This window comes from Drosophila navojoa, chromosome X (assembly GCF_054131105.1).
Source record: "Drosophila navojoa isolate 15081-1374.11 chromosome X, UAZ_NAV_1.0, whole genome shotgun sequence".
In the NCBI taxonomy this organism is placed as follows: Eukaryota; Metazoa; Arthropoda; class Insecta; order Diptera; family Drosophilidae; genus Drosophila; species Drosophila navojoa.
In genome coordinates this window covers 7,272,208-7,298,780 of record NC_142895.1, presented here as the reverse complement: position 1 = coordinate 7,298,780, position 26,573 = coordinate 7,272,208, and the positions used below count along the sequence as shown (strand labels likewise).

At 40.1% G+C, this 26,573-nt stretch overlaps 2 protein-coding genes across 2 annotated transcripts in view; one reads left to right on the top strand and one right to left on the bottom strand.

The window, feature by feature from the left end:
• Positions 1 to 573: 573 nt before the first annotated feature.
• On the bottom strand, positions 574 to 1,645 carry LOC115565380 (uncharacterized). The gene is made up of 2 exons (XM_030390516.2): positions 1,543 to 1,645; positions 574 to 1,472 (listed from the first exon to the last, which is right to left on the bottom strand). Exons 1-2 carry the CDS (start codon positions 1,546 to 1,548, stop codon positions 906 to 908), a joined length of 573 nt encoding a protein of 190 aa, XP_030246376.2. The 5' UTR covers positions 1,549 to 1,645; the 3' UTR covers positions 574 to 905.
• A 7,841-nt stretch (positions 1,646 to 9,486) lies between these two features.
• Positions 9,487 to 26,573, top strand: part of nAChRalpha7 (nicotinic Acetylcholine Receptor alpha7) — a 162,084-nt gene continuing 144,997 nt past the window's right edge. The window contains 2 exon segments of the mRNA XM_089263333.1: positions 9,487 to 9,987; positions 10,232 to 10,580. The gene's annotated coding sequence lies outside the window, so the exon portion shown is untranslated.

Sequence of the window (26,573 nt, the reverse complement as noted above, 5' to 3'; positions counted from 1 at the left end):
GAAAAGAAAAGCAAAGCTTATTAAAGTTACTTAATGTCCATAAAGGTATCTACTCTCTCTCGCTCTCTCTCTCTCTCCCGTTCATTCTCCCTGTGTCTATGATAGCTATGACTATACATAAATTAAGGCGGTCCATTTGTGGATTGTGCGAAGACGCCTTTCACCTCATGCCAAAAATATTAATGGGTCTTATTTAAGTCAGAGCTTCCGACCCAGAAACCAGCTTGTTTACCTATTAGTACACACATACATACATGTGAGGTATATATGGCTGGAAACTGTTTGACTCCAGGTGTCAAAATGCTTTTTGTTGCTCGTCTTTCAATTTTCTGCAATTTTCTATTAAGCCGTGTCTGGGGGCACATCTCGATCGGCTCGGATCTGTGCTACATGCTGTGCAGCTAATGATCGAGTTAGGCGTCTGGCCAATTGCTGTTCATGTTAATGATAGATCCGATCATCATTGCCGTGCATAATTGCCGACGTCAAATCGGGTACGCGACCCTGTGATATTTAGTGCGTGGCTCGGGGACTCCCGCTGCCAGCCACACGAGGAATAATGATGTTTAAATGTTTTGGCTTTTGTTTTTATATTTTTCAACACAGTTGAAGATGGTTTGTACAGTTTATAAACTATTTAACACGAAAAAAAAAAAGACTATGTATTGGTAAAAAAAAAAAACAAACGAAAATAAAACAACGGGCACATGGTATGTGTGCCATCTTAAAGATATAGTAACAACATCTACAAGGCTAATGCCGTTGCTCAACTCGGACAACAGAAACAAGCGAGTCGAGTGCCTGGCCAATCACATGGTTGCGTGTATGTGTGTGCGTATATGTGTGTGTGTGTGCGTGTGTGTGGGCATGGGACTATGCTGCTTTAGCTAATGGCCTAGTTGAGCTTAATCCCAGCCATTGCCACCGCCGGCAGACCAGCCAGCACCGCCAATAGCGCCGCCGCCATAGCCGCCCTCGCCCACCACCGTCACCACTTTCACATCCTCGACCTGGTGGCCATGATCGGCGACAAAGTGTCCGGCGTGGCCGTGCTCGATGGCGCCACCAGCTTCGTGGATCACCTTGACGATGTTCACATCACCGCCGTGACCGTGACCGTGACCGTGACCGTGACTGAAGCCGCCGTGCGCATAGCCACCTTCCTGAATGAGCTTGATGATCTTGACTTCACCGCCGGCACCATGCTCGAAGCCACCGCCATGCGCATGTCCATGCGCCTCCTCGTGGATCACCTTGACAATCTTGACCTCGCCGCCATGAACATGTCCATGCCCATGTCCATGGTCTTCCTCATGGATGACCTTAACAATGGTGGGTGCACCACCGCCATATCCACCTCCGTAGCCACCGCCGTGGCCACCGCCGTAGCCACCACCGTAGCCGCCGCCGTAGCCGCCGCCGATGAAGCCGGCTTGGGTCAGGCTCACGCACAGGAACAGGCAGACGAACACCTGAGGCACAAAAGGGAGTCGAAAATTGAAGATGAAATGCTTTCGCCTTGGAGTTGCGGGCGTTTGTTACCTTCATTTTGTTGTCGGTTCTGCTTGGGTTCAGCTTTAGCTCTTGTTGGACGAAGTTAAGCCTGGAAGCTTAATCAGTTACTAATATTGATGCCATGCTCGTTGGCTGCTATTTATACGGCCATCCAGAGCTAAACAAACGAACGAAATTGTTAATTGATATCCAAAGAGAAATGATAGCAACAACAACAATAACAACAACAAGCAGCTGCGCTGCATTAAACCCAGAAACAAGTTCACGACCCAAAATAGACGAATCTATAAATTATTAATGTATCTTTTAATGGCTAACAGCCAGATATTATAATCTTGGCTACTTGTAAAACGAAATTTGTAACATCCATGAGCTGCATATATGTGTATGAATACAGGCATCTATAAATATGCATACGCATAAATGGGCATATGTCTAATGTCTATATATAGTTGATATTGGAGCAACTGCTGCCAACTTAGTTTCTGTCTTGGCCTGACGTTGCAGTTGGATCGATCATAAAGCACACCCACCTAATGAGAGCAACCAGTTTCAGTACATCTGATCAGTTGTGTCTTAAGCATATCTGATTGACTTCATTTTTATTTGGGATACATCGGATACAAACACACCCCTTTATTTGTATAGCTACGAGGTATATGCACATACAAACTATTGACAGGTGTTTACTGGTTGACTGGAGGGAGATAGAGCGGACACCGAGAGAGAGAGAGAGAGAGAGAGAGAGAGAGAGAGAGAGAGAGAGAGAGAGAGAGAGAGAGAGAGAGAGAGAGAGAGAGAGAGAGAGATAGAGATAGAGAGAGAGAGAGAGAGAGAGAGAGAGACAGAGATAGAGACAGAGATAGAGAGAGAGAGAGAGAGAGAGAGAGAGAGAGAAGGTATCACACACTCGATAGCTTACTTGTCACACCTATTGACTCACTTTGGTTCCATTCTATATTCGTCAACTCACTTTTTCCTCAATTCAACTGGTTTGATTTAGTCTTGAATCGCTTTTACACACTCTTTAGTCATTTTTGACTCCAACTACACTGCGTTTTCAGACCCCTGTGACTGCCTATGACTCATACTGACTCACTTTGATTCGATTTGATTCAGCTTAGCTTACTTTGATTCACTTTGGCTCACGTTTACTCATTTTGACTCACTTAGAATCACATATGATTCCACTGCATGCTCTCTTATTCTGACTCTGACTCATTTAAAGTCACTTTGAATCGCTTTAACTCACTCTGATTCAATTCTGACTCAATAATTGACTTTTACTCAGTTTGATTCATTTTGACTCGATTTGAATCATATTTGACAACATTCCATTGCCCGTTATTCTGACACTCAAACTCACTCTAACTCTTTCTGATTCAAGTTAACTCACTTTGATTCAGCTTACAATCCCCCTGACTTACTTTGAATACTTTCGACTCATTTCAGTTCAAGCTTTAGCTAACAGCTAACTTACCCTGTAAGTGTTGGGCACTCATATTCGATTTGAATATTCTATTTTGTTTATCTCGCAAGCGACAGAGTTTCTACATGCTTTGATTTATATGCTTTCCTCTTCTTCCCTTTCGACAGACTTTCACATGACTAAACATTTATTTACGCTTTTCATTTTGACATTCTGAATGAGTGGAGTTTCATATACAACAACAACAGCAACAACTCAAAGGCTTGCCAATTTGTAACAATTGAACATGAGACGCAACAAACATTGAGTTCAAAGGCAATTGTGGGCAACAGAAAGGAAAATACCCACATAAATAGCAGGTCAATCTATCTAACAAACTGTTTTCCATTAACTTTAATACATTTCAAGTTACAAAACTAAGACAAAGGAGAGAAAGAGAGGAGGAAACAAATGTGAATCATAAGCATTGTCCGCAGAGTGGAAAATATGTAATATGCATATTCGAAAGTCCAGTGTGACTGAACTGAGCCCTGGAGACGTTCGATGTGTCGTAATATTGTCGCTCCTATTCCATGGCTTCCAGTGTGCCTCTAATCAGCAGCGCAATTAATCACGCCTCACCTCGCCTCACCTCGCCTCGCTCTCGCCTCACCTCGCCTCGCCTCACCTCACAGCAGCAGCAGCTGACCAGAGTCTAGGGTATTGGGTGTATATTGCCGGGGGTCGCCGGCAGTCAGGCATATCCAAAGCCCATTAGCTGACGCTTAGCTGTCTGTCGATCAGATGATCTGCTCCGTCAATGCCGAGAGCTGAGCAAATTTTTCGAAGTTTTGAGCGCTGCGCTGAACCAGTTTTATTTTCGCACAGCTTAAAACCTAATGAGATTTGAGATGGAAGCAGTGCAAGGGGAGAAGACTGGCTTAGTAGATACCCATTGCTAAAATGTAGCTAAAACATGTTTCCCTGGATATATCGACTTTGACGTGATTGTCTGTGCATCTACTTAAAATTAGTTTGCTATGTCTTGCGTATAGTTAATATGGATTATTAACATTTGCATTGACATTAATGCGCTTGGATTTCAACAAGCTGTATTCAAAGTTAGAGATAAGTGATTATTAAGAGCTTAGCTCTGATTCAAATGCCTTAGAGCTCCGCTCAATCAATCCGCTATGATATTTTCTTTGCACGCTGACATATGTGGCAATGAGACAGTAACTGAGCTTCAGGGTAATCCTATAGGGTATGCTTCAGTCGCCCAACATCTATATTTGCCATATTCAAATTTTTCATTTATTGTCAAATCAGTTATAAATAATCACTATAGGGTATAATCAATAGTCGATCAATATCTAGAACACATGAAACGTGCTTATGAATAGAAGAAACTTTGATATATTTGGTATTTTTTATACACTAAACTTTTACGATCATTCTAGGATATATTTGAGTCGATCAATGTCGGGAACTAACAGTCACAAGACATGTATATGCAGGTTAAAAACTTTGCATAACTTTGTAAAATGATGTTTGTGACACGGTAACCCTAAATGGTGATTACAGGGTATAACTGAGCCATTCAACTATTAGGGAGTCAAGAAATATATATTTGCATATCTATAGTATTACATAAATATATTGTTTTTAATAACAATGCAAGCCTTGAATGGCACTGAAAGGGTATATTTAAGTCGATCAACGCCTGGAATCGATGACAGAAAATATTTAATAAGAAATAAAATTATTCTTGAACTTTATATAATAGTTCTTTTGAACAAATTGAAACACACGCTACATACAGGGTATGTGTAAGTCGGCTAGCTTTTTCTTGTTTAATTTTCAGGTAGTTTCGCAGTTTGAATCTTTGATGGGCTAAATTGGCAAACCACATTAAATAATTTAATTATGCAAATTTCCGTTGGCCATTTAAAGTCGAAGCGCATCTAACAACAAAAGGGCCAAAGTGAAAGAAATAAATGCAAATAATTAAACAACAAAATAAAATCCAATAAAAAAATTAAAAAATTAAAATCAAATAAAGAAGAAAACATTTGAAATGTAAATGAAATTCAAATAAAATACATAAACAAAAGCCGTTTTTTTTTTACATATGTTTTCATTTTTTTTTATGTCTGACCTGAACCCATTAAAAATGGGAAGGCAGGGTGTAATAGTTTTCTGAAAGTGCTTGTAACAGGCTGAAGAAGGCGTGGCAGTCCCAGAATATGTATATACTCTTGATATAAGCGATCAGCCCTGTCTGACCTCTGAACTTATAAGAGCTGTAAATGATGCGTTTGCCTACAAAATAATCGATATCTAATCTCGCTTTAATTTGATCGATTTATAACCTTATAGAGATTCAGATACAAAATTTGATCCCCTACATCTTAAGAGCTTCTGAATTTTGCGTAACGACTCTTGTGTATTTTATAGAATCTTAATATTTCCCATTGCCTTCTAAGATAGGCGAAAATCCTATATAAAATACTAGAGACCCGTGGCTTGATATGCTCGTATGTAATATGCATATATGTATGTCATTATCAGGTCTTCGCTGTGCGCAGGGAATCTCATAGTCGAGCAGTCTCGAGTAAAGCTCTCTTTTTTATTCAATATATGTTTTAATTTTTAGTTTTTTATTCATAAATATATATATATTTTTTGAGATAGATATAACATTATTTATGCATCAAGAGATTTGTGCATTTGCCTAATTAACAAAATGCAATTCATAAACATTTGTTGTTGTTGTTGTTGTTGTTGTTGCTACTAATTCAGTTAATAAATAATTTAAATGTTTTTTGCTTGTCGCTTTGGCAGCTTTCGCAACACGCTCTGCGCTCTGTCATAAAATTATAAATTATATATTCAATAACAATTTGATGATGCAGTCGATAATATTCAAAAGTTTAAGTTGTGCATTTTTGTTGCTGTTGCCTGAATGCAAATGTAAAATACATCGAATGAAACACAAATGAAGGCTGATGGCTCAGTAAATGCGTTAATTTTGCGCTCAAGTAATTATTATAATTAATTATTCATTTGATTGTAATTAATATTAATACGCGCAGCATAAATTTCCATTGAAATGTTGCCAAACATCTGTTTATGAATACAAACATTAATATGTTTCGTTTCTTTGTGCAATCAATCAAAATAATCGTGCATGAATAGTTGAAGTCAAGTTAGTAAAATATTCAAATTGTTTCATCTTTTTTTATGCCCAAACTTCAATCAAATGCTATAGATGTGTGTGTGTGTGTGTGTGTGTGTGTCTGCGATTGACAGCTGCATTTTCTTTGTCTGATTCCATATCATTTTCAGCTGTCATACAACTTCCGGCTTAGGCCACAACTCGCTGCATTTCTACACACACATACTCACATATGAATGTATGTTGTCTGCTGTGTGTGTGTGTGTTAACTGAAATTTATGTACCTAATTGGAATATCAGCTATTGACAGGGCTCCTAGTCGGATATGCCCGGCAAGCACAAGTCGTCGACACAAAAGGGCAGGGAGAAGGAGAGGGAAGTATTGAAAATGAAATATATATCTACATATGTGTAAAATATCTCTCTCTCGCTCTCACTTTGTTCCCCTTCACAAACCAATCAAGATTCCCATTTGATTTTCCCATTTCTTTTTGTTTCTGCGACAATATCTGCTGAGCTATCGAAAGTAAAAACATTGTTATCGAATGCAATTGAATAATTGAATGTTTCTTGTTCACATTTTCAAGCCAAGTATTCTTACTTGCAATGCAGTTGGGCGTCAACGACTGTATGATACTTTGTTTATACTTCGTGACCCCAAATTTATATCTATAATTCCTGGCAAGTGGTGGAAGAAGTCTAGGAAAATATTACCTTAAAACTGAGATGCTTACGCTCTATAAATTAGAAAGTTACAGGGTATTTTTCTATTCACCACGCCCTAAAAGAGGCGCTACCAATATATTTGGGACATCGATAGGGAAGATGATTAGTAACTAAAAAGTGAAATTTTGATATATGTATGTATAAGCTTTAACCGTTTAACACGCTCCTGTGGGCGTAGGTATATCACCACATCGTTTTGATCTTTTGTTGTCAACCCCACAATAACATTTACTAAGCCACAAGTCTCTAGCAACAATAGTGTCTAAAATAAAGCTGATTCGATTTGGCATTTTCTGATTTGTCACGCTCCGAGTGGGCGTATCGGGAAAATCTCTTTCCGGCTGCAGAGCATATTCTAGTCAATCACAAATCAAAGTTCGTTTACGCGCTAAATGCAGGTATAATTGTGCCTGTGTGTGTGTGTAAGAGAACTGGAACAACTTTGATTCCATCTATTGGAAATTATTTGGGGTTAGAGGCACGCAAAAACAGAACAAAAAGCTTTTTTCAATGGGGTCAATAAACCAGAGCACGCGTTAAGCTCCGTGAAAGCTGTTTCATTGTTTGAAACTTGGATACAGCTAAGACAAGCACCTATATTTATGCCTATTTTGAGAAGAGCTTTTTGGGACAATCATATATTTATGGCAACATTGCCATAACTTGGAACGGTTGTGGTATGTGCTAAACGGGTAATGCGTTCCACACTTGACGAGCTGTAAAATTTAACGAAATGTAAACAGGTGTTAAGAGTTGAAAATGCTGATGTATGCTAGCAGAATGTTAATAGTTGCTTAAGCATAGACATGAACCCTGTTAAATGAATTTGAATTTTCCTTTTTTTTTTTATTTTTAATTAACAAAACAAATTTAAATATATGTGTTTTTTTTTTTTTTAAATTAAAATTTTGTATACATACATTTATTTATTTATTAATATATTTTTTCTAAGGAATCTAATGATATAAAATTATCAACTTATTAAATATATATATATTTTTTATTTTTTTTTTTTAATTATTGGGCTCTTCAATTTCACACGCTTGTCTGTTGTTGTTGTGAGAACCTTTTTAGACTTTGCTCTTGGCTTGCTGCTGGTGCATTTCGTGTGCCCTCTCTCTGGCTCGCTCCCACTCTCGTCATCTCTCTCTCTCTCTCTCTTTCTGTCCCCGATGTCCTGCCAGCCTTTCAGCTTGTCAAGCGGCAGTGCTCTGCGGCCATTGTCAATGGATTTGCTCTGGCTTCCCGCTTTTCTAAATATCGCTTAATTGCTCATTAACTTAATTAAAAAAAAAAGGAGAAAAATAATGTTAGCAGCTATTAGCAGCTACTCGACTGAGAGATGCCGCGCACTGCGAGAGATCTCTGGGTGAATGAGATGTGCCAAGTGCTGATAAGCCTAATGCAAAGCTTCCTAAGGAGGCTCAATCTAACTTTCTGCTTGGTCATACCACAGGGTATTCCAGAATGAAATGTGTGTCGCGCACGTTCGCGCCGAGAAGCCATCGATTATAAACCTTTCAACCTTCCTTGGACTCGTGCTGCCCTTGCTGCCCTGCCCATTCAGCAATCCATCCATCCATTCGTCCGTCCGTCCGTCCATCATTCCGTCCGTCCGTGCCGTCCACGTAGTCGTCCAACCTGTTCCGCGCTTCAAGATTGCGCGAGCTGTTCAATTAAAAGCTGACAACTTTTAAGCATTTAATTATAGCACTGAAACTTTTTCGCAGCAAACAATTTTTAACTGTGATTCCAGTGTTGCGAAATGCCTTCGCATTAAAACTTTGGGTCTATGCAAAAAACAATTTCTATTTAAATGAAATTAATGATCGATGGAATTTCAATTTAATTGATTTTGTTTGCAAGCCATAATGTTGATTCGCAGTGCTGGAAAATGCTTCAAAATGAATGTAAATCAAACAATACTTATTCAGATATATACTAAATAAGACTGTTAGCAAATACCTGAAAGTCAATTAAAGATTCACGAAAGATTTTATTTTTATTTTTTTCATTTTATTTTTTAATGATCACCCAAAGATAATATTTAAAACTTAATGCAGATATACGTCTAATAAAATGAAGAAAATACGTACGGGTATACAGAGAGCCACAACTCATGGTCGAGGACTTGCGCCTCTTTCTATATTTGGGAGACGTAATAGATTAGATATAGGGCGCGTGGGGCGAGAGCTTTAATTTTATAATTTACAAAGTTTGGCTGAAATTAAAAATGAAATAAAGGCGCAGGGAAATGGAATGCCCCTACTAACCGTTGGGCCGCTCGCTGGAGCTGCACGTGGCAGCCGCCGCAGCATGAAATGAAACAAACGCCAAAAAGAAAGGCGAGAAAAGGCGATGGAGCGATAGCAGCAGCAGCAGCAGGGACAGCAGCAGAGGCAGCAGAGGCAGCGACGCCAGCAGCAACAACAGCAGCAGCAAACGACGTAAATCTTGCGTTTATTTGTTTATATTTCGTAACATTCCGGCTGCTGTTAGCTAACAGAGCGGCTAACAGCGGCCGAAGCACGCCGCTGTTACGGCTCGTGCATGAAGGAAGCTGTGCGGCAATCGCCTGGAGCAGCCCGTAGCAGCACCAGCAGCACCAGCAGCAGCAGCAGCAGCATCAACATCAACTCGGAATCGTTGCACGTGGCTCAGTTCAGCTCAGCTCAGTTGAAAATTGCGCTTCAGTCGAAGCAGAGCAGACAGCCAGCGAGCCAGCGAGCGAGTCAGCCAGCGAGCCAGTTGATTGTCCGTGGTCGTGTTGCCGTTTGCTGTTGTTGTTGACGTAGTCGTTCGTTCGTCCGTTCGTTCGTTCGTTCGCTGTGGCTCGACGCTGTTAGCGCCGTTAGCGCCGTTAGCGCCGTTCACGCCGTTCAGTCGAGGTCGTGGTCTCGCATGAAACGGTCGGACAAGTCGCACCAAGAAAGAGCCTTCATGCCAGAGTACTCACTGTAGCGCAGCCAGTTGAAGTTAGCTTAGTCAGCGTAGTTCGTGCCACGTGCTACTGCGATTGCCGTTGCTCTGCTACACACGGCCGGAATCGGAGGCGCGAGCCCTTAAGGCGCAGCGACGCGTAAACATCAATTCCTTGCGGCCCACGAGAAGATCGGAGCCAAGTCAACGCTTTGTTGCGCTGTGCACTCTTTGCCAAATGGTTCGTCCACAGTTTGTTGTTTGTTTGTTATTTTTTTGTTGTTCCGAAACGGTGCTTGTGTGAATTGTTGTTGTTGTCGAGGCGGCTGCAAGCTGGCAAGCTGGCAAGCAAATGAAATCCCCTCCCCTCGCTCGCTCAGCGAGAACTCGCCACTAGCTTGCCAGGACTTGGCCGCATTCCTGGCCCTCGCCTGGGCCGCCTTGCGATTGCATTAATTTTCGATTATTCCTTCTCCAACTGTCAGCGCTCTGACAGGCACTTCAAAGCCACTCGCCATCGCCGTAGATCGAATTAATTGAAGCCCCGCCCGGGCGGCCTAATGACTTTCGAAAGTATTTAAAACGCCAATCTCGAACCCGAACATCACCAACATCCAGCAACAGCAGCAGCAGCAACAGCAGCAGCAGCAGCAGCAGCAGCGGCAGCAGCAACAGCATTTTGCCTAATTTCTTTTCGGGTCGAATAAACTTTTCGCCAAGTGCTAAAAACCAAAATAAAAGAAAAATACAAATATATAAATAAAAACAAATTACAGCGAATCTCCCTCTCTGTCTATCAATCTCTCCATCTCTGTTGCGCTGCCTACGCATCTGGTGAGTATTGTAATCCTAAGACTTTGCATTCCGTTCCGGCCAATAGCCAAATAGCCAAATAGCCACAGCCACAGCCACAGCCAAATGCCAAAAGCCAAATGCCGAATGCCAAATATCATAACTAAGCTAATCTAATCAAACATTTACAACAATCTAAAACAATTTGAGCAAAGCGAAGTTAAATAGAAGAATTTACAAGTTTTCTGGACTTAAATCAGGCATTCACAGTTGAAAATTCGCCTTACTTCAATTTCAGTTCATTTAATGTTAATATAATTTTTTAATTTTATTTTATAGTCTTTATATGTTTTGCTCTTCATTTATATTTTATTAAATATGTATTGTACATTTGGAATTTAAGCATGAAGAGTAAGACATTTTAATACAATAAAATATAATTTAATATAATTTTACTATATATAATATAATATAATAATATAATATAATATAATATAATCTATAAATAAAAATTATAATTTTAGTGTATCAAATTGAAAACAAGTTTTTGGATTTTTTTATTGTTTATTTTATATTTAATTTATTTTTCTGTACTATATTATATATTTTATTGTATCCCATTTTTATTCTTTGAACAATGATAAAATTGAATTAAATTTGGAATACATAAAAAAATTTTTTTAATTCTGAAATTAAATTCAACCAAAGTGCAATTAAAAGCGAATGTTTCATTGTCGTTTTTATATTTGTTTATTTTAAAATAAAATGCTGCACAACTAAATATAAAATTAAATTTAAGATTTTTTAATAGCTTTGAATATTATAAATATAATAATATAAAAGGGAAAAAAAACCATATAATAATGAATAACAAAATGTTGACAATATTATGTGGTGTATATTGATAATTCGTATTCAAAAATATTTTAATTAAACAAAATACAAATTCAATTAAAAAATGTGACCAAAATTTGAATACAAAGTGACAAACCTTTGTTTAAAGAGCTCAGCAAAATAGTTTACTTGAATTATAGTATAATATTGAAGAGGTACCTCATTTTATTTGTGTATATTGAGCCGATTTGCAACAACAGAAAACAACAACAGCTTTTTATCAATTTAGTATTTCGGCGAGCTGAGTTTTAGTTTCACTCAACTAATGTATATTTCTGATCTTAAAATACGTAACTGATCTTCGACTAGAGTAGAAAGAATTATTGCTTAGGGCTCATTTTATAGATTATGAAATAATCAATTCATTGTCTGACATTGACTGAAGAATTCGAACTGAATCACCAGAGGGTTTCACTCTTTTCACCTCTGATCTTTGACCTAGAGATATTCCTGATCCTCAGCTAGTAAGCATCAGAAGATCTGCTCAAGACGGCCTCGGCTGCATTCTCCAGAAGGAAGTGCTGGAGGGCGAGGTGTTTGTCTAGTCTGGGTGCCAATTATTTCAGCATTCTGGTTCCTCCCAGGCGAGTGCTATTGACCCCAGCAGCGGCGGGTGCCGCCCGTCTGAGTGAGCGGCAAAGGCTTATGCTATTGGGGCGCTGATTCCATCTGCGGCAACAAAGGAGTCCACAAAGTCTTGGGGAATGCCTGCCGTCGCATCTGCTGCATGTGATGGGCGGCTAATGAGTATAAAATTTGATGCAATTAGAAAGAGGCAAATCTAATCGTGTTAAGCATTCTGAGCGTTAAATATTTGATGGCGCCTGAGAGCAACAGAAATTGAGTTTGCCCCGCAAAGTAGGCAAGGGAAAGCCTCTCGAGTTTTCCCTGATTCTTGAATGTATTCTAAATACTTGCGCAACAAATGTTTTCTTTTGCTTTTGCTTTTTTTGTTTGTGATTTGTTTTTGTTTTTCGTTCTCTAATTATGAAGAAAATGAATATGGAAATGTTTCATGCTCGTAATTTCATACGCTGAATGCTTTTTAATTGCATTTATGCCAACTTGATATGCCAAAGATACATTTTATGTCTGTGTGGGCGCGTGAGCGGGCAGGGGGCAGAGAGAGAGAGAGAGAAGTAGAGTGTAATAGGTGAACATGAAAATTCATGTCAACACATTTTCATTAACGCTTCAATTTCACATGATACGATTTGAATGTTCTCTAATTGTTGCTCCAGCAGCCGACTGCAAATTGCCCCAATTGAGGAGCGAGCTGTGCATTCAAATATGACTGCCTCTCTGCCTCTGTCTCCCTCTCTCTCTCTGCCTCTCTGTCCGGGGCTAATGTAGGCGATTAAGAATTTTAATTGCTGCACTGGGAATACGAAAATCCGCGTGTAGTTTCAACAGCTGAAACTTTCATTTCGATTCTCCACAATCTGCATAAAGTTATGTGTATCTAAACAAGTGTGCAAAATACATACACATATGTATATAAATGACTATGTATATAGGCACATATACATACGTACTTATATATGTTTGACTAAACACTGATTTGTGTCTGCTGTAATTAAATACTTATTGTACGCCTAAGCCCAGGCAAATGTGTTTACTCTCTCTCTCTCTTTCTCTAATCTTCATCCTCTCTCTGTCCCTATCTCTCTCTCTCTCTCTCTCTCTGATACCACTTGACCGACAGCTTATAAGCTAATGCTCGCAAATTATTTAAATTTCATTTCAAAGCTGCTCAAATTTCCCATATTCCTATGCGTCTCATATGCAAATCATGCGGCACTTTCCTCATTTGCCTTCCAATTAGAAGCATTTTGCTCCAAACTAATTAGTTTATTGATTGCAAAATGCATTCTTGGCTCTGCAAGCGACGGCCAGCAGCTCCGAAATTAACTCGTTGTCGTAGGCATACGTCACCCACAGCCAAGTCTTGGCCCAATGTACGCCAAATGCTACTGAACCACATATTACGTATACGCGCCGTATGCACATGAATTACTCAGATGTGAGTGATGCTATTATTAATTGTTAATTTAGGCAAAATGCATTCATTTCACTTAGCAGAACTGTATATTTTCAGTTAGATTTGAGAGATTTGAAAACACTTCCTCTGTGAGATACGACTCGATTTTCTCTATAAATTGAAGTACAATATACTATGTCTACACCTGTAAACAGATGCTTTATTTTGACGAAAATTTATATAATATTTATATGAGTTTTTATAAGTTGAATTGTCGCCGATTACGCTAATTTATTAATTTTTTGTCACTACATTTTTTTTTTAGATTTCTATTTTAATATTTCGATTAGTATTTTCTGAGCTGAGTAGAGTATCCCGTTCTATTTGATTACGTTTTTTTTTTTATTATAATTTTTTGTTTGTCTCAAACAGAAGCAGCTAAAATTGTAAGACTCTAATTGAAATGATATGGAAAATATATAATCTTAGCGGAGAACGTGAAATTCAAGAGAATTTTATACTTGTGCAAGTTCTTTGAAGCTCATGCATTAATTGCGGAGTAAAAAGTTGAGCTATCCCTATCTAACTTACATCTAATGCTAATGCTCATAATCAGCTTAACATGAAATATTATATCTAATGGCAATGCTCATCGGGAGGCCAACCAGAAGTACTTGAGGATGTCATGCCTGTGGCAGATATTAATTTGCTTTCTTCAATTGAGAAAGCTCTATAATAATTGCATATACAGTAATATATAGAAAATCGGAATGCATCAATTCAATATATGTTTCACTTCTTATTCCATTCTCTATACATTTCATCTAGATATAAACACAAGAAGGCGAGAATTCCCTTTACTAAATCAAAAGAGTGTAAAAAGCGAAACAAGCGCCCGATTCGCTGGCAATTAAAGAGTTTAGAGGAGAAGCAGAGGCAGAAGAAGACAGAGAACGGGGACAGAGGATTAGAGAGTAGAGGCGAGGCTGGTGTCAATAGAATTGAGAGCGTTTTGGCTGGCGAAATCACAAATGAAATTCATTTATGAAAATGCGCGCAGTGTGCCCGCATTTGTTAACAAGTATTTGCTTTTACACACCCAGTCACACACACACACATACATGCACATATGTAGGTACTAAGCAGCCTCCTCAGCTCAGCTCATCAATGCAGTGTGGGGAGGACGGCAAACGGATGCCGTCTCGCAGAGATCTGTGAGCCTGTGGAGCAAGACCCGCATTTGCTGGCTGGCTGCTTGACTGTTTCATTTCGTCTCGTCTCGTCTCGTCTCGTTTCGTTCCGTTTTGTTTCACTTGTTTGTTTGTTGCCGTCTCTATTGCTGTTTGACTACAATTTACGTCATTCAGCCGCAAAACACCTGAGCCGCCCCTCCCCCTCTTCCTGTTCGTCGCATTAACCCGCTCTCAACCCCAAAAGGCCCCGCGCCGTCGTCGTCGCAGCCGCCGCCTCCTTTTCACGAATCCGCCCACCAGCCCGTTAGCCCGCCAGCCCACCAGATGGCCACCTGCCCCAAGTGCCCCGCCCACAGTGCGCACTAACGCCTGTACATACATAATTAAGGCGTGTTATCCTTGTTGACTTTGTTATTAATCCACTCCAGCAAATTGTTGTTGTTGTTGTTGTTGTTGTTGTTGGTATTGTCATTGTTGTTGTTGTTGTTGTTGCTGTTGTTGTTGCTCTGTTGCTCTTCTGTTTTGTGCCATATTATTATTTTTCTCTTCACTACGCTGTGCAATACTTCTTTTATTTTGCTTGTATTTTTTTTGGTATGTGTGTGTGTGTGTGTGTGTGCGAGAGGCGTGTACATGTGTGTTGGAAAGGTTTCGAATTTTATTATGCGGAAAAAGGTTAATAAATGGAATTTTCAAGCTGTTAAATTGTTTATTTAGGATGTTTATAACACACACACACACACATACACACACATGCACACTCATACACACACACACACACATATATATATAGCAACACTCATACATGTGCAGCCGCTCATGGCTTGCAGCAGACTCCATTGCCACTTTCACTTATACTCTGTAGACTCAGCTAAGCCAAGTGGGCATATTGAGCTAATAGATTGATTGACACTGATTGACGTGAAGCCCTCTGATTGCCCAAAGCAGTCGAAAGTATGTGCCTTTGCATTTCTCTAGCGAAGAGTTTACCAAACTCTCACTTGACTGCTTTCTCCCTCAGTTCGAATCGACGACAAAAGTATTTTCATATACTATGTTTAGTTGGTTTAATATTTTGCGTGGTATTTGCTAGTCTATCAGCTATTAACTGTTTTGTTATTTTTTTTGGTTTTTTTCTTTCGATCGGCTGTGCATTTTCCTGTTGTGCTACGCATTTTCACAGATTGAAACCTTTTCGCCTTCATGACTGTGTGCTATGTATATCTATGTGTGCGTGCGTGTGTGCGTGTGTGTGTGTGTGTGTGTGTGTGTGTGTGTGTGTGCGTGACTGACTGACTGTTTGTGTGTTTGCGTAGTGCGTGTGCTAAAATATTTTTTGTGTTTCGCTGCGTAAACGGAAGGAAGCTGCTGGCAAATTTTGACACGTTGACATTTTACGGTTATTATTCTGATGCCCTCTCGACAGCAGCGTCAGAAGGGTATACCAAATTAAGCAACGATTTTACATTAGATCAATCAATCAATCAAGCCATGATATACAAATATAAATACATATATATATATGTATATCACGGCTAGAGTTTCAAAAAAAAACCTTGAAAGAATGAAATCAAAGATAAACTCTAAGAGATTTCGAAAAGGAATTTTTGTAGAATTTATTAAACTAATATATAATAAATATGTTTATAAACAAATCAATAAATTCGTAGAGAGAAACTAAAATTTTGTCCAAAAACGTTTTTCTATTTGACTTTAAGTTGAATATTTAAAGGACTCCAATTTTCAATTTTCGTCTAGCAAGGCTTGTGTCTGTGTGTGTCTGTGTATTGTCTGTGTGTGTGTGTACTGGCTCAACGGTGCAAAAAAGCTTGGGGCAGCTGAAAGCAATAACGGCGTCCTTCTTTGGTTAGGGTTTTGGCTTCTGGTCCGGGCTTCCGCTTCGGCGTCATAGCCGAGGCTTAATTCGAGGCATCACTTGATTTTTAATAAATGCTCCAGATTTATGGACAGAGAGGAGACTCGAAAGAGAATAGCAATAGACATAGAGCTCGCGAACTGCGAGAGTGAGATGGGCGGCAGAGAGGGAGAGAGAAGGAGTTTCGAGATAGGTAAAAGGGCGAATCAGTAAAAGTTGACAGACAAACGTAAAACTTGAGCTACAAATAAGTATAAGTGTGAGTAGCTGAGTATAAGTGAGGCGTCAAAGTGAGTATAAGTGTGAGGTATAAGTAAAGTAAAAAGTGGGAATCGGTAAAGAAACAAAAATGGGATGCTGTGGGAGTAGAGCCATCAATGAGTAAAAGAAAACTTTGAAATTGAAAGTAGAAAGCGTGAGAGAGAGAGATAGATAGATAGAGAGAGAGAGAGAGAAGTGGTAGAAACATAAATGAGTATAAGTGTGACCAGCTGAGTTATATTCAGCGAAGCATCAAGTGGGTAGAAGTATGAGGAGGCATAGTATAAGTGTTAGTATAAGAGTAGAGATATAAATGAGAAGCTGTATAAGCACAGTCACTAAAAGAGTATACGTATGACACTAAGTGAGTATAAGTAAAGCTTGAATCGGATATAAGTATAAGTGGAGAGAGAGTTAACAGTGAGTATAAGAAGTTTTATAAGCACAACTAGAAATGTGTCCAAGTGTGAGTAGCTTGGTGTATGAGAATAAGTACACAAAGAAGACAAGTGAGAAACTATATATTCGATCCGCATTTAAGTATAAGTGTGAATAGCTGCAAGTATTAGTAATAGTATATGAGTTGAAGTAGGTGAAGATAAGTACGTACAACTATATAGAAGAAGTAAAAATGGAAGCCAAAGAGTTGACACAAGTGGAGTAGGATAAAAGTAGATACAAGCATAAGTAGATATGCCTTAGTATAAGTGTAAATTGAGAGAGAATCGAGCGTATGAGCCAGAGAATAAGCAAAGTTTAAATTGAGCACAAATGAAAGTTGGAACAAGTTTCTCAACTGTGTCAGCAGAGGCGAAGATAAAGCAAGTACAAGTTGAGGCAGGAATCGGGGGAGATTTAAGAGTTAGCGCTGACACAGCTTAAGTTGCATTGAACTAAAGGTGGATATATGTACACGTATACATATGCATGTATATATGTGTGTTAGAGTAAAGACTGTCTGAATTGAAGGGGAAGAAACGATTTTGTCGACAACTTCTACTTTCGAGTTAATTTCAATTAACAATTCTCTTTCGATTCGTCTGCAAAGTTGCAATAAATTGTACGAATTGAACAACTCTCTCTCTCTCTCTCTCTCTCTGTCTCGCTCGCTCAAACTTTGAAATATAACAAATGCATATAGATGTAACTAAGAAGGCAGCATAAGCCCTTGCAATGTAGTTTTCAGCTGGGCTTAAGCTCTGCTGGGCATTTGCTAATGGAAATATGTCACGTTTCACAGTTTTTGATCGTGAGCAGCTTTTGTGCGCTTTCCAATTCATGTTGCAGGCAGTCTCTCTCTCTCTCTCTCTCTCTCTCTCTCTCTCTCTTTATATATATAGAAATATATATATCTACCATTTTTATTTCACATATATATAGTGTTAATTACCGGCTGGAATACGCTCCTGCATGGCGCTCGTCTTGCAAGTTTTTGGGACTGTGCCCAAGTTGGCTTGGCCCAGATAATTTAATTAAAAATAGCAACCATTTGATATCAAACAAAATTGTGCGCGGAACAACATAAATGACTAACCGGAAAGTGGCCCCAAGGCGCCTGCAGCCAGAGTTTTCTCTGTGCGTGTCCGTTCCAAATCTCCATCTCCATCTCCTGCTCCAGTTCCTGCTCGTTGTTCGTGTCCGTCTGCTGAATTCGCGTGCATGCACATTGAGTCTAGGCGCTGGCTGGCTGGCCGCGGCGCGAGAATTCATTAAACTTTAAACCGTAATGAATACTCAACAAATTTGAAAGACAAGCAGCGAAGACACCGCGTGCGGTGTGCCCAAAACACAAACAACAACAACAGCAACAGCAACAACAACAACACAAATACATAAACAGAACATGAGCAACGCAGGAGATAGGAAAGGCAACAGCTATTGCTGACATTGCCATGGGCTTTTGGCTTTAGCCGCAGCTTCGACTTTGACTTTGGTTCCGCCTCTCGCTGTCTCGCTCCAGCCTTTCCCCCTTCGCGGGGGGTCTGCCAGCAGCCAGCAGCCAGCAGCCATAGACGACAGGGCCAGGCACCTGCAATTGGAAAGTGCCAGCTTTTGGCCACTTGGCACCACATAATCAGCACAGTTTATGCTGTCGCCACTCGCCGGGATCCATGCGCACTGTCCCATCCTCCAGATGCCAGACGCCAGACGACGGCCGATTCCTGCGCTGCCAGCTGCACACGCTCGAGCAATATAAATATAATTTACAGCGGGTAATAATCATAAGAAGCAGGTAAAAGTGCGATGCGCAAGAGAGTATGAAGAGAGCGAAAGAAAAGCAAGAAGAAGCAGAGGCAGAGGCAGAGGCAGAGGCAGAGGGGAAACAACTGCAAACGACCAAAACGAAATTGAAACCAAGCAATTTCGCAGCTGCGCCAGAACGAATCGGGCATGCCCTATAAATAGTTTTTAATTGAAATAAATATATATATGAATATAATAAGTAAATGACTGTATGTATGTATTATATGTATATATAATCTATGTATGTATTTATATATATGTATAAAACGACCTTCGCTTTGACTTGAGTTGAGGTTTGAGGGTTTTAGACAGCTTAGCCCTAATTTGGCAGTGACATTTCGTAGCCAACATTAGTAAACAATGTGCAAATAGTGTTCGACTTGCGTATACCCTGCACTTAGGGTATGCGCTGTAAGAGTATTGTTTAGTATTTGCATGTTTCTTCATAAAATATATCAGCCATTGTTGGTATGGTTCAAATTGTCTGTTCCAGCTGCTCACTTGATGCCACTCTCGTTTTTTATCGACATATCCGATAACTGATATCGATAATATAAAGAGCTTAGATATCAGCTGTCCATTTGCCGATAGTAATTCAATATTAATATACTACTTTGTCGATATATATTATATACATACTACTATAATATGTCTACTATCTTAGAGTTCTCTTTACTCGACTAAATCTCATCCACATCTAGCCAAGGCAAGGCCACGCCCTTCACACATCAAGCATAGCATTTTCAGCTTAGCCACTGATGGCAGGGTATCGGCAATGGCCGTAGGCCCGTTGAATAATTGAGGGCGCGTGTCGTATACGCAACATGCGTACGTTTTTAGTTGCTGTCGCTCATACGCCGCGTGTGGCAGTGGCATTTTTATTTAAAATACAATTTGCATTTCGGGCATGTGTAAAGTGCTTGTGCGAGTTAAGTTAAGCTCTTTTATTTATTCTTTGGGGAACAATCTCTGAATCATCGCATCAGCCGTCGTCCGTCCGTGTCCACGTGCTCGTCTCGCTCATCGCCATCGCCGTCGTCATCGTCATCGTCATCGTCATCGTCATCGCCATCTTAATTGTGTGGAAATAAGCGAGTGAGTGGCCCCACTTCATGGCAAGTTAATTGCGGGCTTTTGAGTCATGTGCTCATATTAAATATGCATGTGGGGGCACGCCAAATGGAAATGGGCACAGGATGCGGGCCAGTCTGAGATAGCGCTCCAGCTCTCGCTCCGGAGCACGGGAATGCGAACGGCAAACGCGAACGTGCTGCCTACACGCCCGATCGGCTGCTGTCTCAGGCTGCTGCTGCTGCTGCTCTGCTGCTGCTCTGCTCTGCTGCTGCTCTGCTCTGCTGTGCGGCAATCCGATTAATTATGCATGAATTTACTTAGCCGCCGCCGCTCGAAAAATATGCTCCCAATTATACAAGCACACGGCCGAGGCACTTGCTAACGCCGCGACCAGTCGAAGAGAGGGGTGGGGGGGGGGGGGGGGGGGGGGGGGGGGGAAGAGGGAGAGAAGCCGGGCCATCTAGCAAGCAGCTTTACGTTTTCAAGTGCTTAACTTAATAATTCAGCAGATCCATCGCCTAATGTCCTGGAACAAAACATTTGCGGATAAATATAAAAGTTTGGTTAGCTAAAATATAAATTTGAAATAAATTTAGCTTGTTGACTAAGAAAAAAAAAGAAGTTTATACATTTTATTATAGACTCCGATTTTAGCTTTGAGAGTGAATAATATGAATAATAAAGGGAATAGAATAAAGAGGGAGAGAAGGAGAGTTGAATATACGCACTGACTTATGAATGGACAGACGGACATGTATACTATATAGGCTCTGCCACGCCTCCTTTTGCATATGACATAAATGTTAGAGTTCTACTTGATCCTGAGCTTTAATAAAGACAGACAATATGTCCAAAATATATGGCATACGTTTTGAATTATGGACAAGCCTCGAGTCGACTCAAATGGCGAATCGTATATAATATTTCAGAGTTTATCTGTGCCCGATAATTCGAGCAGCTGCTGCTCTATGGCAGTCGCAAAGGGTATCACGCCGGCCGGCATCACATGTGGATGGTGTGGCCGCAAGTGCTGGCCGCTAGGGTATACGAGCAATTTAAGTTTCATGGCTGGCCATAAAACGCAGATAAAAAATTGTTTAGCAACAGCACCAGAGAGGACATTACTTTCCTCCTGGTTTTTTTTTCCGGATTTTTTTTTTTCTCTGGTTTTTACAACAAGTTTGAATTAAGCCTCGCAACGGGTTCGAACTCGCAAACATTTTGGCTGTGGCCCGCTCCAAGTGGGTCAACATTGGCATTTGGCAGATAATCTGTGCAGCCATATATGAAATATATGTACTCTATATGTATTTAGTGGGTCACTTGATTTAAGTCGGCTAATAAGATTCCATGGATCTATTTATGGTTTTGTGGCCTAGCAATATTAAAGAGAGCTGCAGCGGAATTATGTGAATGAGTTTACATTTCAATTTTGGCTTGCTTTCAGTTGTAATCGAACAATAAATATAAAACATCTGCAAGAGGCGGGAGATGAATAAGATATTCTTGAGTGAATGAGTGAATACCTCTTGAGCAAATCTCGTATACAATTGTATCTATTCGCATATATTCCTCTCTCGCATTGAGTCCTAGCTGAATGGGAACATTTGCTCAATCACTTCAGAGCCCAGTCGAAATGAAGGTAGTTAGTCGAGTGAATAACGTCTATGGGCATTGTTAGCTGGCCGAGAGTGGAATCTATAGATGGCTATATTTTCTTAAATAGTCCATGCTTGTCTCGCCCTTTGCGGCTTGTTCGTGTGCCGTGCCATGCTGTGACTGTGGTGCGCACCACAACAATTGCAGGCGACAGGTGGAGGCAAATAAATAAATTTGTGTCCTGCTGCTAGCAGGACTGCTGCTGCTGTTGCTGCTGTTGCTGTTGCTGCCACAGTTGCAACACTACTCGTTAGTATTGCTGGCAGTTGCTCCCGGGCATGACCACATGGAATATTACTCATACGCGCTATTAGCCAAACACTGCAACAAACACACACACACACATACATACACTCACACAGAGACAGAGACATACACGCACACCCTCAGCTCGGTTGCATTGGATATAAAAGTGGGTTTTCGGAATTGGATGTCGCTAAGGTTTTGTGCTCGGAGATGCGAGCGAGAAGAGCTTGTGCTTTGCTCTTGTTTGTTGTTAGTTGTTATTGTTATTGCCGTTGCTATTGCTGTTGCTGTTGCTGTTGCTGCTGCTGCTGCCCAAGTGCCAAACGAAGCGTGGCAACCTCAAAACGTAAATTTTAACGTCCTTGACATTTTATGCCGTTTGGCGTTTGGACTCCTTGCAGCGTCGTTTGGCGCCTATATGTATCAAAAGTGCGTCTATATATATATAGATGTACACACATATGTATATATATATATATATATATATATGGCTTCACGTTTGTATATGGCATGACAATCTAATAACGTGGCCAACACACATTGGCAACCGCACTTTATAGCGCTTCATTTATTCGTGCCCAACTAATTGTTTACTTAAGGTCCTGGGCCATAACTAGTTAAGAATTAAGCCAGGTCAGGCTGGGCTAATGCCCAATGGTAGCATAAGCACAAGCCCGAGCATAGCACACGCACACGCACACGCATAGAGACAGAAAGAGAGAGAGAGAGAGAGAGAGAGAGAGCGAGAGAGTGAGGGAGTGCTGCCCAGAGGATTACTGTCAGCTAACCCGACTGGCATTCGCTTGGAAAAAGGTCAATGCACAAGATTTTACCTTTTTTTTACTGTTGCTGTTGCCTTTTCACATTTTTTTTGAATATCATGCAAAAAAAATTAAAATAAAAATGTGACACAAATTCGATTTGTAAAATCGTCTGAGCGCCAAGCGCCAAGCCCCAAGCCTCGGCCTCAGCCTCAGCCTCAACCTGAACCTGAACCAGAGCCGTAGCCATCACCTAAGCCCGATGAGCGTGTGGCGTGCGTTAGATTTTGCACCAGGCCATGACGCGATTGCGTCTCTGATTATGTTCAGGGGCAGTGGGCCAAAACAAAGCAACAACAACAACAACAACAACAGCAATATGAACATAAAAAAGGTTGCCCAGCTCTATGACCCAAGCCCGGCCCCATGGGCCGCGCCATGCCCCAAGGCCGCCCTCCAATGCCAGCCAGTCCCATCGATACCTATACAGTATAATACATATACATATATATATATATGTATTTGATGTGGGCCTAGTTTGTTGCTATTTGTACATATGCTGCATATCGTAATATCAGCGATTTACAGTTAATCCATAGATTTCCTTCATTAAGTGGATTTTACATTCGAATACCGGCTGAAAGCCCGAGCCTACGCTCTGCCCCTAAATTCAATGTGAACAACGGCTGCTCCGCATGTAATGGAACTTTAATTGAACTCTTCAGATTGATAGAAAAGGTTGAATGACGGTTGAAGCCTTTGTATTTATTTTTATTATATTATATTATTATATGTGTATGTATATATTTTTTTGTTTGTGTGTGTGTGTTCTTTTCCAATTTTAATAGCATTTGAACAGTTACATATACTTATTTAATAATAATCATTGATGGACTCTAAAGCAAGTATGAGTGCTTCGGTTGGCTGTGCCTGGGTAGCGAATACCCTGTACCTTCATGGAGGAAAAGGGTGCTCCTTGCAGAGTTCTGGGTATCTGCTAGTCGGTATACCCTTAGAAGTACAGTAAGCTTCTGCTCTCATTTAGAAACCATGTGGCATGCATATAAGAAGCATTGAATGATTGAAGTATCAGCTCTGTTTTTTGTAACAGGTGTCTCCCAGTCGGACAATCCCAACTCTATTAATTTGTTTATACTCGTCCTGGTTTCTAAAAATGTGATTTACATATTACTATATATTATGTATCATAATTCTGATCACTATCAAAGTCCGCCTAAAATTTATAAGTTTAACTTGTATATTATTTGAAATATTTTATGTTTTCATGCAATTGATATAAATTCGTATTTATGAAATTTAAATAAAAATTGTAAATAATTATTTAAACAAAAATTTTTTAATAATTTTTTAATTTAATTTATTCGATTTCTGTTAAATATTACAAAGTTTTTAAAAGTTGCGAATTTTATTTAATGCAAATTTTTGGTTTACAATTTAGAATTGTTAGCGCATTTAAGCTGTTTTCCACTTTACACCCTTTGCAGCTTCAGCTTCAGTTGATTCGCACTCGAAACGGCACAAAACAAGAGGAAACCAAATTTTTGGTTTTTGTTTCTTGTGAAAGGGGTGAAAGTCGTGCATAATTCTTGCGGTTTGCTGCTCTGGCGTTTCACTGATTAAGCGTTCGAGCTCCACTGCGAGATGAGCAGTTAGCCCAGCGTGCTGGCTGCATTCCCTCCTGCTGTGGCCGTGACTGTCGCTGGCAGGACTCGCTGCTGCGAAGGGGCCGCAAATCGAGCTAGCATCAATCAATCAATCAATCAGGGCGTCAAGCAGTGCATGACGGGATACCTGCTCGGCCGCACCGCAAACAGATGCAGCGACAAGCCGCAAAGCGATGATAACTGGCCGATAGTCGATAGGCGACGATAGTTGATGATTGGGTTTGGGGCGTTGTACGATTTGAATTAGAAATGGATTCCCCCGGGCGCCAGCGGAAGCAATAAACCTGATTTATTCCTGCTCCTCCGCCTCCTGCTCTTGCACATGTGTGATTTCTGCTGTTTTCATTCAGTAATATATTTGCAATTGTTGTTGTTAGTTTTCTATCTCGATTATCCTGCTGGCGAGCAGAGAGCAGGGAGCAGGCAGCAGTCGAAGGGCTAGCAAAAATGTTTCCTTAATCCAAGAGGTCTCCTGCCTCTACGTTCTCTCCCCCTCCCACTCTCCCTCTCTCTCTCTCTCTTTCTATGTGTATTGGCGATGTTGTAAAAAGTTTTATTTGTCGCTGATTTGAGTATCGAGGCCAACGCCTATGTAGTCGCATTCGTACTCATCCGTATGGCAGTCGTGTGTGTCTCCGGCTCCTGCTGCTGGCCCTTTTGTTTTGTTTCGCTCACAAGCGCAAAACAAAAATGCAAAGTAATGCAATTTATTTGAAAACTATGCTGCCACGCCCACCCAGCACACTCCCCCACAATTTCAAACAAAGGGGAAGGGGCTGAGGAGAGAGAGAGTGTGTGTGTAGGCACTAGCAAGCAACAAAAACATGCAACATGATGCACAAATTATATTGCTCGATGTACTTGTAGGACACAGAACAAAGCAACAGCAACAGCAACAGCAAACAGACAAAAAAAAAAAAAAAAAGAACAGGACACGAAAATTTAATGTTCTGTGTCACAGCGATTTCAATTAACTTTAGTGAACCATTTGGATTAAATGAGCACGAGTCGAGCTGTTGCATATTTGATGGCATAGCTGAAATGCCCGCCTGTGCAGCCAAACTAAATTTATTTCTTCCGCTCTCTCTCTCTTCTCTCTCTGCCTCCCTATATTTTGGTTTTTTTTTGTTTTGAACTTTTAGCTTTGGTTGCGGTTGAAAAGCGAAAACTTTTTATGGCTTTGCATAGAGTTGAAATCCGTTTCGGACTTAAAAATTAACAGCAATTATATATACATGTGCATGTGTGTGTGTGTGTGTGTGAATTTGAAATTTAAAAATCGAACATTAGGATTTGATAAAGAGCTGAAAATAAACTTTCAATATGATGGTAAAATTCATGTGATGCACGTGAATTTTATGTATGTGTGTGATGTATGACCCAACAGGAGTGATAGTATTTTCGATAAATATGATTGAGCAGCAGTTATCGATCAATTTATATATATTTTTTTTTAAATATTCAATGGGATTTGCCACTTAGGTAAAATTCGTATCATCAATTGGCACAATGTGAGTGGCATTTCTTTTGGAGTATTTATGCACTCTGCGCTCCATTAATGCCAGAGCTGAATAGCTTAACAATAACAGTCTATGAATGAAACCAAAGGCTTGTGTTCTTAGAAAGAAGCAACTGAAAGTTTTTCATTCAGCCACAAGGATGAGCACATAAATCGAATACGAAATTCACCAATTATAAAGAGAGAGAGAGATAGAGAGAGAGAGAGAGAGGGAGTGAAAAGAAGAGGACAACGAAAAACGATGAACAATAATTGCATTGGAGTTAATTGATTTTGTCTTGAATTTATTATAGTTTTCCTTTTGGTATTTTCATTTTCATTTTTTTTTTTTTTATGCGACTTTCCTAAAATTTGCTATCGCACAAGGCACAAATTAAAGAAATCCGAGTTTATTTTGCAGCTTGTGCGAGTATGCAAAATGTGTGAGGATAATAAACTGCTAAATATGCCCGAGTTGCCTCAGCTGTTGGCACACAACAAATATTTAGCACACACACGAGAGAGCGTGTGTGTGTGGGTGTGTGTGTGTGTGAGAGTGTGTTTGCTGTATGTTTATACACATTTATTTCGTTTGCTTTTTGCCTACTCAACAATAGCAGTAGACCTAGAGTGAAAGTGTGTGTGTGTCTGTGTATGTGAGTG